This window comes from Primulina eburnea, chromosome 1 (assembly GCF_022965805.1).
Source record: "Primulina eburnea isolate SZY01 chromosome 1, ASM2296580v1, whole genome shotgun sequence".
Lineage (NCBI taxonomy): Eukaryota > Viridiplantae > Streptophyta > Magnoliopsida > Lamiales > Gesneriaceae > Primulina > Primulina eburnea.
Genome location: NC_133101.1, coordinates 20,469,022 through 20,488,362, shown reverse-complemented (window position 1 = coordinate 20,488,362; position 19,341 = coordinate 20,469,022). Strand labels below are relative to the sequence as shown.

Here is a 19,341-nt window from a genome sequence, read left to right as displayed (position 1 = left end):
TGAGTTAAAGAGTAGCATGTCTCGACTGGAAGTCTTTTTGAGTAAGAAGGACCTCGAACTGTGTAAAGTCAAGGATGATCTTGAGAAGGCCTCAAAGACTATTGCTAAATTTAGCTCAAGTTCATCAAAACTTGACTCATTGCTAACTATGAGAAAGGACAATAGAACTGGTCTTGGATATGTTGAAAGCACATATGAACATGGTGAAACTTTCAAATCTAAATCAAAATCAACCGTGCTTGTAAAGGCAAGTGAAGACTGCTCTATCCCCTTAATAGTGAAACCTCCCATGAAGACTCTGCCAATCTCAAAGCAAGCCTCGGAACGATTGCTGAAACAAAATAGAGCTTCCTCTTCTCATTTGAAAGTTGACCCGGCAGTGAAGATGCCACAAACCAAGAAGCCAGTGTCAACTTCTAAATCAAAGCAAAGAAAGCGATATTTTATTTGCCATTACTGTCATAAGTCAGGTCACATCAAACCTTTCTGTTTTAAACTGAGAAATGACTATATGAACTGGCATGCAAATCTGGTGTTGCCCAACACCAGGCGCAACACAGCAGTCAAGAAACCTCCTATGAAGAAAGTTTGGGTACCGAAAGTTGTTATTCATTGCAATGTCATTTATACTTTTTTAAAAACTAACATTGCAGGTGCATGGTACTTTGACAGTGGGTGCTCACACCACATGACCGGATCTAAAGAACATCTCACGGATTATGTTGAAGTAAAAAGTGGGTGTGTAACCTATGGTGGTGGTGCCAAAGGAAGAATTGTAGGCAAAAGAATCCTGAATGTTGACGGACTTCCTGAACTTCATAATGTTCTACACGTTGAAGGACCTAACTCAAACGTAATAAGCATAAGTCAACTTTGTGACAATGATTTACATGTTAAGTTCAATAAAAATAATTGTGAAGTTTTTAATGATGCCAATGTTTGTGTAATGTCAGGTACTCGTTCAGCTGACAATTGTTATCAATTGGGAAAAGATGATGGTTGCCGATGTGCCAAGGTGAGTGATTTAGACGTATGGCATCAAAAACTAGGACATGTGAGCTTCAAAACTTTGAAGAATCTGAGTAAGTTTGATGCTGTGAGAGGTATGCCAAATTTGAGTTCAAGTAATGATTATGTCTGTGGCCCGTGTCAGAAAGGTAAACAAACCCGTGTTGCGCACCCGATGTTGCAACACTTTGGGACAACACGGTGCCTTGAACTCTTGCATATGGATCTAATGCGTCCGATGGAAGTTGAGAGCTTGGGTGGTAAGAAATATTCGTTTGTTTGTGTTGATGATTTTTTGCATTTTACTTGGGTAAGTTTTTTTAGAGAAAAATCTGATACATTTGATGCTTTTAAGAAGTTGCATGCTAGGATAACAAATCTGTATGATATGAGGGTGGTTAAGATAAGAACCGATCATGGTGAGGAGTTCGAAAATTCTCATTTTATCTCTTTGTGCCATAAGAAAGGTATCACTCATGAATATTCATCTCCGAAGACCCCTCAAAAAATCGGCATAGCTGAAAGGAAAAATCAAACCCTCCTAGAAATGGCTCGGGTCATGCTTAGTTCTAAGAATATGTCAAAATGTTTTTGGGCCGAAGCTTTAAATACGGCATGTCACATTTCCAACCACGTTTATTTAAGGAGTGGTTCTACAATGACTTCATATGAGATTATCATGGGAAGAAGACCAAACCTTAAATATTTTCATATTTTTGGATGTGTATGTTATGTACTGAATGATAGAGATCATCTAGCTAAATTTGATTCAAAAAGTGTTAAATGTCTTTTTCTTGGATACTCTACTAATGGTCGTGCTTATTGTGTATTTAATCTGAGAACTATGACTACAATGGAATCAATTAACGTTGTGTTTGATGATCTTGCAGATCTGACAGTTAAAACACCGGCTTGAGGGCAAGCAAAAGGTTAGTATGAGGGGGTTGATATGTGTCGTTTTTACGTATTTTAGCGCATTAGTCTGTGTGTGTTTTGCATTGTGCATCGTTTATTTCGGTCACATTCTGTTCATTTTAGAGTAAATATTTGCATTTTATCATATCTCACTCGGGCGTGATGAATTTGCATGGAAAAAGGGCCGGAAGAACCAAAATCGGAGCCAAGTGCCAAGTCAAGACAAAAGGGCAGAGGAGTTGGCGCTCGGGCGGTGAAATTGTACCGCCCGAGCGCGAAAAGAGAAATGCCGAAGCGTTTGTATAGAAGGTTTGGCGCTCGGGCGGTGAAATTATACCGCCCGAGCGCGAGATGAAAGCCCCAAAGGATTAAAGACAGAAAGGTCGGCGCTCGAGCGGTAGTTTTCTACCGCCCGAGCGCGAAGGCCGCTCTTCCCCGGGAGATGTACAGAAGGTGTGGCGCTCGAGCGGTATTTTTCTACCGCCCGAGCGCCACCTATTTTTGGCAAGATTTCATGCTCGATTTCTTACCTTAGTTTAGGAGGGTGGCTGATATAGAAGGATTTTTAGACGACTTTGGGGGATATTCAGAGATATTGCAGCAGCCACAAGGAGCTTGGGAGAGAACTTTGCGCTTGGATTGAAGATTTGAAGCTTTCCGAGCACCGTTCTTCGCAGATTTCGTCTCGCTTAGTATTTCTAATCTAGTTTCTTTCATGTTAAACATTGTTGCATTTATTTTTAATTATGAATTCTAGTAGCTAACTTTATTATTTGTTGGGATTAAAGGGGATCCTACCCCGAACTGAGTTGAATTAATTTATATTTCGATTGTGCGTTATTCTTGATTTTAGTACTGTTTTATCGTGTCATTAAAGAGTAGCTAACTTTAACGAAGTTTTCATATCACGAGTAAGTTCGAGAGAATAACGAGTGATAGGATCGAGTAGTATAATTCACGGATCTACAATTTACATAGATATATGAAATTGGGTACGTGCCGATAGTCATAGTCCTAAGGGTCGAAAACTAGGGGATTTTATAGAACGAAATGCGATTCGCTCGTGATAAATAATTAAAGATATTTAATTACTTCAGTGAGTGAAATTAGTTTGGCATAGCTCGAGAGAGTGTGTTCAATAGATTAGGAAATCCTGTCGGAAGCGTAGATCACGATCGAACGAATTAATTGATTAACGAGGGGTAGGTGAACCGAGATTCCCAACAAATCCATTTCTCATTGAATTTTAACTCAACATTTTAGATAACATTCTCATTCATTACTTGTTGAATCATTTTAATTGCATATTTATTTGAGCATAGTAGGAATAATCACATAACTCAATTTTCGTTGCTAAATGTTAAATAACTGAAAATAATAATTGTTAAACACAGTCTTCAGCGGAATGATACTCGTACTCCCGTACACTATATTATTACTTGACATCGTGCACTTGCGATCAATTTTTGAGCATACAAAATAATATTTTATTGGGGATTTCACTGTGCAAGTTTTGCTCGATCAAAAACCTTGATTACCTAGATTTTGAATTTATGTGTATACTTGTGTCTGTGAGTTATAATCGACGTGGGTTTTACTGGATATTGTTTTGAAATCGTCGTAACACGAGTTTGAATCAATTTTACTGTTTGTTTTTGGGATAGAACCGTAATTAGCGTTTTGGGTAAATTTCGGAAATATTACCTTTACTTTGCGGATTTTTTTTTGGAGCTGAAGAATTGAATCTGTGTATTTTTTTGTTAGATCCAGAGCATATATGTTTTGTTATAATCTGCTTTTGGAAGTTGGCTTACATTCTGGCCAAAAAGAGGGAGTAGGAGGACCAAAAATGCAAAAGAATGATGCTGAAGTATCTGAAGTTGCTGAGATCGAATGAATACTGTTTTTGAAGTTGCTGAGATTGAATGAATACTGTTTTTGGGTTGCTTTGCGTGATTAATGAATTTCTCATTCGTATGTCTTTTTATGTTTTCAGGTGTTCTAATGATGGTGTTGACAACACTGTCAACGACACCAGTGCTCTAACATATTTAATTCAGGGGGAGATGAACTTTGACTTAGGGGGAGACACACTCTAATGCAGGGGGAGCTTAACTGACTGCGATACTTACCAATATTATCATTTTTGGATATTTTGTCCAGAAAGGCAAAAAAGGGGGAGATTGAAAGGAATATTTTATTCCTTTATTATTTTGTTAAATTGATAATTTCAATTTAAGATTTTGCCTTTCTAGATTAAAAAATTTTATTTGATTTATTTCTAGATTATAATATTTTGCTTGATTTTTTTCTAGATGATAAGATCTTGATTGATTTATATCTAGATATTATATGATTTGTTTTCAATATGATTTTTATCTCCAATATATTTTATCCTTGTTAAAAAGAGTTTTATATCTAATGAAAATCTTGTTTCTATGTTTTGTAGGACTCTTTTGTTAGGTCAAGCAAATGTTATATATAAGAAGAACTTCACGGCCGCAGGAGGGGGTTGGAGAGAATAGAGTCTTTTTCATTTGAAGCTTTTCGTGTGAGTCTTTTGGTGTGACTCTTTCGTGAGGTCGGCAGAAGAGCGCATACATAGAGGAAAAATACAAAAGCCGAACCTATATTTTTATGAGAAGTTTTCGTGTGATCGATTGATCACTTTACAGCGTAGGAGAGCTGCTGGATTTTTCTGAACACACACAGAGTTCAGATATTGAAGATTTTTGTGTTGAAGATTTTGTGTGATTGATTCACATATACCGTGTTGCTGATTAGTGTTGACAACACTCAAGAACAACACTGACGCAGAGTGTTGATCAAAGAGTGTCGTCGTTTGGTTTTAAGAAACACGCTTTTTATTTTATGTATCTAGTTTTTATGTGGTTTGTTTTGATGCATTTTTAATTTCTTGGAGTGTCAAGGAATTTGGTTTTGTTTTCTCACTAGTATTGTTTTGGTGTAAACGATTTACATAATTTTTCTAGTGAATTTTTTGTCATGAGGCATAACACAAGTATTCGTACTTGTGCATAATTTAAATCTGGTGTTAATTTATTAAAGTTATATTTGTGTGTTAAATACTTAATTTTCGCTGCCGTGTTGTGTACAGTGTTGACAACACCGGACACAACACTAACTTCTGATAAACACATTATAATGTTTTTAATTTATTTCCTGTACAACAATTCCTTACAATTATAACTATTGAGTTAATCAAATTAATAATAATTTCTTATCAACCAAGATTGTAAAATAAATATTGGTGATACCCCCGCCCCATAAGAGCTCGAATCATGGATAACCCGGGAAACTAAATGGATAGCCCAAATCAAAGTCAATATACAGAGTGTTTTTTTCAGCAACCGGGAAAAAGAGATGCCCGAGATATTTTCTCCCCGGGCAATCAGGAGTCCGGGCGCTCATGCAAGTTCCCAGGAACTTTCTACCCGGGTTACCTCGAGAAGTGCACCACACTCGAGTATATTAGTATGGGCTACTTTATGCTTGACAATCATTACAGTCAGAACTACATGGATTTGGCATGTCAGAGATGTCATCAGAAGCAGGGTATGGGTAACCATCTTACCATAATTAGCAGGTGGCCACTGAAAACAAGGTAATCATGGGATTTTCTCCTATAAATAGCATGTATACTTCTCATTTACAGATTCTGGAATTTTGAACTCACAAGCACTCACGTATATCACCGCATATACAGCCATTTTACTCTTCTTCACCTGCTGACTTAAGCATCGGAGTGGCTACGCCGGACACTCCTCCTACGCCCATTCACGAGTTCATTTCATTGTCTGCATGTTACAGTTGAAGCGATATTAGAGAGAAATAACTTCATCACAAGTTGTATTTCCTTGCCCACTTTCCTAAACACAACACTTAAATCATCATCCGATGAATTGCCCCGACCCAGCTCAAACGATTTGCCCGAATCAACATCATTGGTGCCGTCTGTAGGAAATTGAGCTCAAGACATTGATATGGCTCCTACTAGAAGAACCAACCAAGATACTTCCCGGGCTCCAGGAGATGATGCACTTGTCTCTGGACAAGGTGGTCTTCTACCCACATTACCTCCAACTGTCATTACTTTATTCCCGGAGGAGTTGGCTCATATTATATCCGAGACGGTGAAGAAAGCTGTTGTAGTGCCCAAATTCAATACACGTAAAACCTGTAGAACCCGATAAATCAGATTACTTATAAGCCATGCATAATTGCTATTATTTAAATTAAAAATAATTTTTATGGAGTGTTTAATTCATTTTAAAATTTGTTAAGTCTTGATCATTTATTTTAAATCGCAGAAGTTTAGTTTTATCTTTTCAGTTAAATACGCGAGGCCAGACTGGAGTTGGAGTATTGAGATAAAATTTAATCATAAGAAAATATTCCTAAATTTAATTTAAGACAATGAATAATTTATTTTAATGATAGAGGATGTTTTAAGATTTTATTTAATTAATTAGACTTAAGTTATTAATTAATTCTCTCATGTCCAATATTTAGTTAATAGCCTAAATTAAAATGTGTAGCCAATTTGAATAAATTTATCTAGGTCTAATTTATTCTAGAAATTATAACCTAACATTTTAATAATTTATTCTATAGACTAAGCCATGACATGCAAGATTTTATCCTAATTTAATTTATTAATTCACTAAAATACTTAATGGGTGTATAAAACTGTAAGGATTTAAAATACATGATTTAAGCAATATCCTTGCCTTGTGTTTGTTAGAGATCTCGGCCATCACCTCTCCCTAAACCTCTCTCAATCCAATAATATCACACCTCATTCCATATCTCACAAGCAACTAGGATAGAAAGATTTTATTTGCCATTCAAACTCCTCATTTAATTGGCAACCTTCACCTCAATTGCTTAGCCATTCTCCCTCACCCTACCTTCGAAAATTCAGAGAATAACAACAACAAAGAATTGTGAACCAACAACAGAAAAACAAGAGAGAAAGGAACTCCCTCTCCGCTGCGCCGTGTTCGTCGTAGTGTTTGTTACTTCAAAACAAAAAAATTTCAGGCATGCTTATATTATTCATTTCTCTTCAATCAAGTCCTATAAATATTTTAAAACATTATATGTTCTTGATTCATGGAGCAAATTCAAAATTTGACAGCAACTTTGTAAGAAAATCTGTGCAGCCCTCGGCCGTCCCTCCATGCTTCACGTCCTGAGTTGTTTTTGTGATTTCAGGGATTAGCTCGGTTCCAGGTGTGGGGCCCCGGGTCCGATATCTAATACTAATAATTTTAAATGTATCAAACCAAACGATTTAATAAAATACATAATTTTTTGTTCACAAACTGACATAAACATCGTCAGAAAAATTTAAATGTCTCAAATGTTTGAAATAAAATTTTCAACATGCCAAAATAAAGTAGTGAACCAAAGAAATCCAAACATCATCACATAGCTCCTAAGACCCGAGAATCCCACTCTAACTGGTATCTCCTCGCCTGGAGCTGGACTCTGGCATCCCAAGCCTCGCCTCATCTACCGTCAAGCACATGAAAACAAGAGGTAGCCGACATACCGGTGAGTATAAACCCAGTATGATACAATCCATAACATATTAGAATTAAAATTTCAAATATCTCATATAAAATTCATCAAATGCAATATAATGCAATGCATGATCAGAAACTGTGGGCTGTCAATAAATCTCAAGATCAAGTGAATCATCTGGTCATAGGGTACCCAAGGGAATAGAATCACCCAGCAACATCCACCGACTCATCCGCTCGGGGTGGGGTGTTGTGTTCTACAATTCCACGACTATGGTGCGCCTATAGAGAGTGTTCAGGCCATAGCAGCGACCTCCGCATACACTATGCCAACTCAACTATAGCCCCATACGTCTAACAAATCAATAAATCAAGGCGACCTCCGCCATATCAAATCTGAATCAAAAAGTGGCTCAATATGCAATGTAATGATGCAAATCAATAATCATCATTTCAATATAATAATAAACTCATCTCAAGGCCACAATCATCATCAAATCACAAGTAATTCATCGAGCCATAGAATTTTCTATTTAAAAATAAAAATGATACTTTTACCTCGTATGTTATCGACCGTAACATACCTTTCAAATATTACCAAAAGAAGATCGAAATGCGTAGGTGAGAAGTCTTGAACCTTTGAATTGTACTATAACTCAAGGACTTTGATCATCTATCAAAACAAAGTAATTTCTGTTCAAAATTCATAATTAGTTCAATAATTCTTCGAATCAAGATCCGTAAATTTTTTTAACCTTAATATGCCATAAAAACATTCATTGAATCATTTCATCAACCACATGGCATGCGTGCTAAAGAAATTAGCTCCTATACTTTGCCATTGGATTCAATTCCATCTTAAATTCAAACCAACACAATTTCAACATCTCCCACATCTCAAATATCAACACAAACATCAATTCTAAACTTCATCCCATTTCCAAACTTGAATAAAAATATAACATACTTACACCATCTTGAAGATCTTGGAGAGAGGATCACAAATCTAACTTCATTACATAATTTCCTTGAACAAATCTCCCATAGATTGAAGAATAATTTTGAAAATGGAAGGAAGGAGAGAACCCTAGCTTCCCATGGAGTGAAGAATCGACAAGTGAGGAGAGAATGAGAGAAAAATGAACCAACTCCTCTATTATATCACTCAAATCTCGAAAACACGCTTTTTAAAAATCGCTGGCCGCCCAGGCGGACCTCTTTTCTTGCCCGGGTGCGGAACTCTCGGCCAAAAACAAAAAATTTCGAACAAGGCCCGCCCGGGTGCACATGAATTCCCGCCCGGGCGCGCACTCTGCGCACAGGAACTACAAAGATTGCTTCCAAAACGCCTCTTACCTTCAGAATTAGGAAAAGTAGTAAACTACAAAGTTGTAGCTCTATGTCTTGGCTTTCATCTCCCAAAATTTCAGGTTATTTGGAGGTCTGAGTAAAAGGGTATGCTCAATCTCCCAACATGTGTCATTGTAGGAACGAAGATACGCACGACACACTTCGGGGCGCTTTTGGCTCGTCTTCCCTAATGATTTGAACAAAACTCAAAACTAAAAAGTTATAGCCTTATGTCTTATCTTTCTAACGAAAAAGGCCTCACATCGATTGGATCAATATACAAAATATTATGCTAAAATTCACAACTACTGCCACATTTTTCATACCGTTTCTGCACGTCCATTACCTATTTAGCTCAAATTCAACCTTTGATTCTATCCATCCTTTATCTATTCCATTCTACAACATCATTATCATTCATACCATAACGTAAAGCCAAGAATCATCACAAGTACTGCCATATTATATCAAAATTCGGGTATTACAATTCCTCCCCTCTAAAAATAGATTTCGTCCTCGAAATCAATCATCTCTTTAAAGTCTAATATGTAATAATCAATATTTAAATTAAACCGAGAATAGAAGCGTACTTCATTTGAATAACTCTGGATATTTTTGTCTCATTTTATCTTCTAATTCCCAAGTTGCCTCCTCGACACCATGTCTGTTCCACTGTACTTTAACCAATGGTATCAATTTATTTCTGAGTTGTTTATCTTTTCTGTCTAGAATCTGAATCGGTCTCTCAATGTAGCTCAAAGTCTGATCTAACTCAACCTCATCGGGTGAAAGTACATGAGAAGGATCTGGATGATATTTTCTCAACATAGACACATGAAAAACATCATGAACACCTGATAATGCAGGAGGAAGAGCTAATCTATAAGCCAAATCACCAACACGTTCCAAAATCTCATACGGACCTATGAATCTCGGTGATAATTTACCCTTCTTTCCAAATCTAATTGTACCACGGAAAGGAGATATTTTCAGAAAAACTTTGTCACCTTTCTCAAAAATCAACGGCCGTCTCCTGATGTTCGAATACTTAGCCTGTCTATCTTGAGCAGCTCTCATACGACTCTGAATCAATTTCACTTTCTCTGTCATATCTTTTATCATATCAGGTCCTACAATTGGTGCTTCAGATAAATCATCCCAATACAGAGGAGATCGACACTTCCTGCCATATAATGCTTCAAATGGTGACATTCCAATGCACACTTGATAACTGTTGTTATAAGAAAACTCGACAAGTGGTAACGAATCCTGCCAACCAATACCAAAATCCATCACTACAGCTCTCAGCATATCTTCTAATGTCTGAATAGTACGTTCTGACTGTCCGTCTGTCTGAGGATGATATGCTGTACTCAAATGCAAACGAGTACCAAGAGCCTCTTGTAAACTCTGCCAAAAATGAGAAGAAAATCTGGGATCACGATCTGATACAATTGACTTAGGAACACCATGCAATCTCAAAACTTCTCTGATGTACAATCTGGCCATCTGATCATGCCTATATGTCATCTGATAAGGAATGAAACACAAAAACTTAGTTAATCTGTCAACGATAACCCAAATTGCATCGCAACCTCTCGACGACCTCGGCAACTTCGTGACAAAGTCCATGGTGATATGGTCCCACTTCCATTCTGGAACCTTAAGGCTATGCAAAAGACCTCCTGGTCGCTTTCGTTCTGCTTTTACTTGTTGACAATTCAAACAACGAGATACAAATTCTGCTATGTCAGATTTCATTCTTTTCCACCAAAATTGTTTCTTCAAATCATTGTACATCTTTTTACTTCCAGGGTGTACACTGAACTTACTGCAATGAGTATCACGTAAAATCTGCATCCTCAACTCTGAAATATTAGGAACTACAATATGATCATTCACAAACAAAATACCCTCATTATTGACCTGAAATTCTGATCGATGTCCAGATTTGACGAGTTCAATTGATTTCTGAATACTTTGATCTAATCTTTGGGCCTCTTCAATTTTAACAAACAACTCGGGTTCTGCCTGAATAATAAATACTCTTACAGGTTGAGTATTTTCCACAAAATCCAAACCAGAAAGACAACATTCTTCTACTAGATCAGAAACACTTCTAGTGATCAAAGACATATTACATACTTTTCTGCTCAAAGCATCGGCTGCTGCATTCGACTTACCCGGATAATATTTTATCTCGCAATCATAGTCTTTCAACAAATCTAACCAACGTCTCTGTCTCATGTTCAGCTCCGCTTGTGAAAAGAGGTATTTCAAACTCTTATGATAAGTGAATATCTCAAATTTCTCACCATACAAGTAGTGTCGCCAAATCTTTAGCGCAAAAACCACTGCTGCTAGTTCCAAATCATGCACTAGGTATCTAGACTCATGTGGCTTCAACTGTCGTGAAGCATAGGCAACCACACGACCATGTTGCATTAATACACAACCAAATCCTTGAAGTGAAGCATCAATGTGCACTGTAAATCCTCCTACACCTGATGGAATAGTTAGAACTGGAGCACTGGTCAATCTCTTCTTAAGTTCAACAAAACTATTCTCACATGCCGATGACCAAATAAATGGTGCATTCTTTTGTGTCAGTTGGGTAATTGGCCTTGCAATCTGTGAGAATCCTTCAATAAATCTACGATAATATCCTGCCAAACCCATAAAACTACGCACCTCAGGAACTGATGTCGGTCTAGACCAATTGATGACTGCCTCAACTTTACTCGGATCAACTGATATACCTGCACTTGAAATCACATGTCCAAGGAAAACCACTCTATCCAGCCAAAACTCGCATTTTGTTAATTTAGCATACAACTTTTCAGTTCTCAAAATTTGCAAAACAGCTCTCAAGTGCTCGGCATGCTCAATTTCAGATTTTGAATAAATAAGAATGTCATCAATGAAGATCACAACAAATTGATCTATATATCGTTGAAACACACGGTTCATCAAATCCATAAATACCGCAGGTGCATTGGTCAACCCAAAAGGCATAACCGAAAATTCAAAATGCCCATACCTGGTACAAAAAGCAGTCTTAGGCACATTTGCCTCTCTAACTCTTAACTGATGATATCCGGATCTTAAATCAATCTTAGAATATACTTAAGAACCTTGCAACTGGTCAAAGAGATCATCAATCCTTGGCAAAGGATACTTATTCTTTACTGTGGCTTTATTCAACTGTCTATAATCGACACAAAGCCTCATAGACCCATCTTTCTTCTTCACGAATAAAACCGGAGCACCCCAAGGTGAAACACTTGGTCTTATATATCCTTTAGCCAATAGATCCTCAAGTTGTTCCTTTAGTTCCTTCAGTTCAATTGGCGCCATCCTATAAGGAGCTCTAGAAATAGGTTGTGTACCTGGCATCAACTCAATGTTGAACTCAGCCTCTCGGACTGGAGGAAATCCTGGAATTTCATCTAGAAATACATCTGAAAATTCATTAACAATTGGAATATCTGCCAATTTAGGTACTGACCTTGAAATATCAATCGCATAAACCAAGAAACATTCGGCTCCTTTCTGCAACAAACGAGTCATGGACAAAACAGATATCAAAGGAATCTTAGCTCGAGATCCCTTACCATAGAACGTCCAGTGATCTGTCATATCAGGTCTAAACTTAACAACATTCTGAAAACAATCTACAGTAGCTTTGTATCTTGTCAAAATGTCAATACCAACTATGCAGACAAAATCAGACATCTCCAATACAATACAATCAAACTCAATAACATTATCCTCATAACGAAATTCACAACCATTTATCATTTCAGCTGACCTCATCACTTTGCCCAGTGGAGTAGAAATAGATAATGTAGATGATAATGGCATAGAATGCAACAAATGCAATGTGACAAAGTGCTCAGCTATGAAAGTATGTGATGCACCAGTATCTATCAAAACATAAGCAGGATAACCTGAGAGAAAACAATTACCTGCAATGACATTATCTGGAGAATTATTTGCCTCATCCTCAATGAGTGCAAAAACTCGAGCCTGCTGTCTAGGTGGTTGTCCTACCCTGTGGCTACCACTCTGTTTGTTCTGATCTGTCTGGTTTGATTGCTGATAAGAATGAACTGTAGGGGTCTGACGATTCTGGTGAGGTGTCTGTCTCGATGATCCCCCATTCTGAGATATTTCACCGCCACGATTAGGACACACTCGAGCATAGTGTCCCACCTGGTTACACAAGTGGCAAGCTCCTGAGATTCCTCTACACTGATCGGTATAATGTCTACCACCACACTGACTACAAGTCGGGGCTGAATAACCAGTACTCTGAACTGAACCAGACTGTCTCGATCCACTAGAACTCGAAAAATTACTGCCATGTCTCTTAAATTGCTTCCCTCTAGCCCTGAACTGCTCTCTAATGTTTCCACTGTTACCGCCACTATTACCCTGTCTGAATTGCTGTCGGAACTGTGGTTGTTGGGGTCGTTGCAAATACTGAAAACCTCTCAGCCTAATGATTCCAGTTTCAGCTCCCTTGGCTCGATCAAGAGCCTCAGCAAAAGTGTTAGGCCTTCCAGTATTAACCAGGGTAAAGATATCAGGATTAAGACCATTTATGAAGTGATCGGCCTTAGCTTCTTCATCGAATGCTACATGAGGAGCAAATCTCAGTAAATTCGAGAACTTAGCAACATAGTCCTCAATATTCAGATTTCCCTGCTTTAAATTTGCAAACTCGGCTCCCCTATCTTTCCTGTAAGAGGTAGGAAAGAAACGCTGATAAAATTCAGATTTAAAAATATCCCAGGTAACAATCGTACCTCGACCCTCTAAAGCTTTCCTTGTCATTATCCACCAACTCTTAGCAGCATCCAATAACTGATGAACAACTAATTTGATTCTACGATCATCTGGATACTCAAGAGATTCAAATAATTGATCCATATTCTCCAACCAGTTCTCACACTCTAATGCATTCTCTGTACCCTTCATCATCGGTGGGTACAAAGACTGAAAAATGGCTAACAGTATCTCCATCGGAGTCGGAGTTATATCCATCTGAGTATGAGTAGCACTACCCTGATCTTGTGCCACTGGTATGTCCTGTCTAGGTCTACCACGACCTCTACCTCGAGTAGCCATGTCTGATATAAAATAGATCAAACACATATAAAATCACAATATCATAATCATCTCAATCTTGTATCAATCATCTCTGGCTCTTGAGACTCAACAATCTCAAAAATCTTGAATAAAACTCAACAATATAATATCTCAATTTAAATCATGTATTTCACATCATAGCACAATGAAAATTCTAACAAATATATCACATGATGAAGCAATTCAAACTGACTCGATCTACCCTGTTCCCAAATATCTTACGCTCTGATACCACCTAATGTGAGGCCTCGGGTCCGATATCTAATACTAATAATTTTAAATGTATCACACCAAACGATTTAATAAAATACATAATTTTTTGTTCACAAACTGACATAAACATCGTCAGAATAATTTAAATGTCTCAAATGTTTGAAATAAAATTTTCAACATGCCAAAATAAAGTAGTGAACCAAAGAAATCCAAACATCATCACATAGCTCCTAAGACCCGAGAATCCCACTCTAACTCGTATCTCCTCGCCTGGAGCTGGACTCTGGCATCCCAAGCCTCGCCTCATCTACCGTCAAGCACATGAAAACAAGAGGTAGCCGACATGACGGTGAGTATAAACCCAGTATGATACAATCCATAACATATTAGAATTAAAATTTCAAATATCTCATATAAAATTCATCAAGATGCAATATAATGCAATGAATGATCAGAAACTGTGGGCTATCAATAAACCTCAAGATCAAGTGAATCATCTGGTCATAGGGTACCCAAGGGAATATAATCACCCAGCAACATCCATCGACTCATCCGCTCGGGGTGGGGTGCTGTGTTCTACAATCCCACGACTATGGTGCGCCTATAGAGAGTGTTCAGGCCATAGCAGCGATCTCCGTATACACTATGCCAACTCAACTATAGCCCCATACGTCTAACAAATCAATAAATCAAGGCGACCTCCGCCATATCAAATCTGAATAAAAAAGTGGCTCAATATGCAATGTAATGATGCAAATCAATAATCATCATTTCAATATAATAATAAACTCATCTCAAGGCCACAATCATCATCAAATCACAAGTAATTCATCGAGCCATAGAATTTTCTATTTAAAAATAAAAATGATACTTTTACCTCGTATGTTATCGACCGTAACATACCTTTCAAATATTACCAAAAGAAGATCGAAATGCGTAGGTGAGAAGTCTTGAACCTTTGAATTCTACTATAACTCAAGGACTTTGATCATCTATCAAAACAAAGTAATTTCTGTTCAAAATTCATAATTAGTTCAATACTGCTTCAAATCAAGATCCGTAAATTTTTTTAACCTTAATATGCCATAAAAACATTCATTGAATTATTTCATCAACCACATGGCATGCGTGCTAAAGAAATTAGCTCCTATACTTTGCCATTGGATTCAATTCCATCTTAAATTCAAACCAACACAATTTCAACATCTCCCACATCTCAAATATCAACACAAACATCAATTCTAAACTTCATCCCATTTCCAAACTTGAATAAAAATATAACATACTTACACCATCTTGAAGATCTTGGAGAGAGGATCACAAATCTAACTTCATTACATAATTTCCTTGAACAAATCTCCCATAGATTAAAGAATAATTTTGAAAATAGAAGGAAGGAGAGAACCCTAGCTTCCCATGGAGTGAAGAATCGACAAGTGAGGAGAGAATGAGAGGAAAATGAACCAACTCCTCTATTATATCACTCAAATCTCGAAAACACGCTTTTTAAAAATCGCTGGCCGCCCGAGAGAACCTCTTTTCTCGCCCGGGCGCGGAACTCTCGGCCAAAAACCAAAAATTTCGAACAAGGTCCGCCCGGGCGCACATGAATTCCCGCCCGGGCGCGCACTCTGCGCACAGGCACTACAAAGATTGCTTCCGAAACGCCTCTTCCCTTCAGAATTAGGAAAAGTGGTAAACTACAAAGTTGTAGCTCTATGTCTTGGCTTTCATCTCCCAAAATTTCAGGTCATTTTCAGGTCTGAGTAAAAAGTTATGCTCAATTCCCAACATGTGTCATTGTAGGAACGACGATACGCACGACACACTTCGGGGCGCTTTTGGCTCGTCTTCCCTAATGATTTGAACAAAACTCAAAACTACAAAGTTATAGCCTTATGTCTTATTTTTCTAACGAAAAAGGTCTCACATAAATCGGATCAATATACAAAACATTATGCTAAAATTCACAACTACTGTCATATTTTTCATACTGTTTCTGCACGTCCATTACCTATTTAGCTCAAATTCAACCTTTGATTCTACCCATCCTTTATCTATTCCATTCTACAACATCATTATCATTCATATCATAACGTAAAGCCAAGAACCATCACAAGTACTGCCATATTATATCAAAATTCGGGTATTACACCAGGCATTCAAGGCTGCATCTAGGCATGATATAGAGTGTGTGAGGAAGGTGTTGGTCCCTTGGTTTAAGTCCATTCACCCCAGTAAAAATGGTTTGACAGCAACTTCCCCATAGTTGCGAGTTTGAGTCTCGATTTTTGATTCTTGTTTGTCTAAGGCGAGAGTTCGAATCTTGGTTGGCCCAGGGCCTGTAACCATGGTTAGAACCTTCCCTTAGCATGTCTAGGACGTGACCAAGATGGCATTTCAAGGCTTGGTTCACGGATACATCAAAATTTCAAAACAACAACACAAGTGCCCCTTCGATATTTTTATTTCCTGCGTGAGTGAAGCTTTGGCTTTTGGGGTTTTGGGTGGATCATGGTTGTCTTCTAGCCCATAGCCATGGTTCATGCAACACTTCATCAAGTCTAGATCAAGCCATGGTTGAGGATATGGCCACTGGAACGACACAATACAGTAAAACGAATCAACACATCACACTATGCAGAAAGTGATGTTCTCGGGTGAAACTTTGGGTTGTCATAGGTGTTGGCTTGGATTGTGGATGATTTTTAGCCCTTAGCCATTGTTCAAGCCACACCTTAGAACGTTGGTAAGAGACTCTGGTTGGTGGTTCAAGCCCCAATGGCCATTGGTTTCACAAACCACGCAAGGGAAAGCACAGCTGCTGTCACGGCTTTTGACAGTAGCTTTGCAGCGGTTCAGAGGTGGTGTGCGAGTTCTTGGTTGGCTTTTAGCCTATGACCTTGGACTGGACAGTACCGAAATGAGTTAGAAAGGTCATGTTTTTGGCCGTTTGTGATTTGGTTAAGTTTATAGGTCGTACGAGAATTTACGGTGCAATGTGCCAAAGTGACTCTCGAAAGAGCGTTCTACAATTTTGGCCTCCATTCATTAGTTTCGTGTATTACAGGCCTTATGAACAATATTTCATCATGTTAGGTGTATTGTAATCATGACTAAAAGATGGTTTGATGTTGTTTCGGAGTCATGGTTGGAAAACTAGTTTGTTGGTCGCGTTTGTCTCGTTTTTGGTTCGGATGTTAAGTTTCGGCCAAGTTGAGATTATTTGCATGTTTCTCAAGTTAGAATTAGGTCGCAGCGAGCCTGGGAACGATCCAAATCACTCGATAAGAACATGATTATAATTATATTACGTGCATAAAATATAAAATATTTTATTTTTGAGATATATGCGATATGTCTTGTAGCCACCTCACGCTTATGGGATCTCCACCTGGTGACTTACGACCGGTTTATGTTTATGTATGGGTACGGACATCCAGTCCAAGGGCTGTAGTGATCTATACCGCCCAGTATACTGTGGTTTAGTCTGATCAGACGTTCATGTTATGTTACGGGCCACTTGCGTTGAAACATTATCTCTACCAGAAAAATCTCAATATGATATTTTATGACAGGGCTCTATCGAGCAAATCTTTCACGTACGATTTTCAGATATGCACGTATTTATAATTACTCATGACACGAATTTCACCTTACTCTTTACGATCCGATATTTTTACGATTAACGAAATTTTATGATATATTTACTTGTTATTCCCGATATATGCATGCTGAGTCTTTAGGCTCACTAGACTTGATTGTTGTAGGTGCTGATGATGTCGCGAATCAGGGCGGGGACCAGTGAGCTAGTTTGGGTCAGCAGTAGTAGGAACCCGAGGACCTCATGTTTCAGTTTATTCACTATTTTATGTTCAAACTCAGTTTTAATACGTTGAATGATTTTTAAGTTGTTGTTTTGAAACATAATATTTACTTCCGCTGTTGTTTTAGAGTTAAATCCATTTACCAGTATATTTAATGAATGATGCATGTTATTTATTATTATTATTTTTAAAATAATTCCTCAAAAATTATGAATACGAAATACGAGCCTTTACAAAACCTATGAAATTATTTAATTATTAAAGCATTTATTTAATTTTAAAATGAGCCTTACTGATGCATGATTTAATTAAATGTATTATTGAAAAATATTTATGTTTATGTCACGAGTTTCATATTTCAGGCGATTAGTCGAGGCGGGATCGAGGAAAAGACCGGCGACGACTTTTGGCAAAAATTTTAATGAGGTATTTTATTTTAAGTTAAGGATGTGACATTTTAATTAATTTATGAAGTGTTAGTCTTCTAAAGCCTTTATTAGGTGATTTTAAGATTTTAAAACCTGTAAAGATTTAGTGCTAGTGCTCTTTATTTTTAATTAGGGGATTATACTTAAAGATTAATAGGGATATTATTTTAATTAATTTGTTAATTGAGTAAACATAATTAGTATCTTGTTTAGCATGGTTAATGGTGTAATTAAGCAAAACTTTTCCTTAATTACCTAGCAAACTCACGCACACACCCATTTTCACACACACACATTCACGTAACACACACACATAATCACTTTCAGATTTTTAATATTTTTGAGAGGAGAAAAACCTAGGGTTCTTTTCCAAAGAGAGCAGCCGCCCCTCCCCTCCTTTTTCCAGCACATTTTCGTTGGTTTTCTTCAAGGATTTTAGCGCCACGTTCATCCCGGATCAAGTCTCGCTCCGTTCCCGTTTCGATATCGCCGTATCGTGAGTTTTTCATATCAAAAGGCACGTATATACTATTTTTCCTGCGTCGATCATGTCATAGTATGTGTTGCGTTGTTTTATGCGTAAAAATATGTGTGTGAAGTGTAATGTTTGAGCAGAAATTGTTTAGATCGCATTTGAAATGGTTTTTAAATCACCAATCTCAATTTGCTGTCATATTTAAAACTGAGATTTTTCGGTCTTGATTTTGAGAAAACTATTTCCATATAAAACGTAGAAATTTTTGATACCTTCGATTTGACAGTAAAATCGAATTATTTGGATAAAAATTGAGTGAGTTATGGTGTTTTTCGTGAGACTGCTCAAACTGTATTTTTTCAGAAAATTTTGTATTGATGTGTTCTTTAAGTTTTATTGTTGCAGGCTTCATTCGGGATCAA

General features: G+C 37.5%; 2 protein-coding genes and 1 long non-coding RNA gene across 4 annotated transcripts in view; all 3 read right to left on the bottom strand.

The window, feature by feature from the left end:
- LOC140805497 (uncharacterized) overlaps window positions 1–8,565 on the bottom strand; it is a 28,350-nt gene extending 19,785 nt beyond the window's left edge. Inside the window, exon 1 of the mRNA XM_073161768.1 lies at window positions 8,444–8,565. The gene's annotated coding sequence lies outside the window, so the exon portion shown is untranslated. The remainder of the gene's footprint in view (window positions 1–8,443) is intronic.
- Window positions 8,566–9,164: 599 nt separating this feature from the next.
- On the bottom strand, window positions 9,165–13,757 carry LOC140805492 (uncharacterized). Its single transcript, XM_073161764.1, has 9 exons — window positions 13,634–13,757; window positions 12,791–13,462; window positions 12,501–12,721; window positions 12,212–12,374; window positions 11,582–11,764; window positions 11,175–11,464; window positions 10,401–10,853; window positions 9,618–9,905; window positions 9,165–9,221 (listed from the first exon to the last, which is right to left on the bottom strand). Exons 1-9 carry the CDS (start codon window positions 13,755–13,757, stop codon window positions 9,165–9,167), a joined length of 2,451 nt encoding a protein of 816 aa, XP_073017865.1.
- A 43-nt stretch (window positions 13,758–13,800) lies between these two features.
- LOC140811800 (uncharacterized) lies at window positions 13,801–15,582 on the bottom strand. 2 transcript variants are annotated; one of them, XR_012113538.1, is made up of 3 exons: window positions 15,480–15,582; window positions 15,093–15,181; window positions 13,801–14,496 (listed from the first exon to the last, which is right to left on the bottom strand). It is a non-coding gene; the product is annotated as an uncharacterized lncRNA (long non-coding RNA). The 2 variants fall into 2 exon arrangements; XR_012113541.1 differs by having other exon boundaries at window positions 13,801–13,957.
- Between the last annotated feature and the right edge of the window lie 3,759 nt (window positions 15,583–19,341).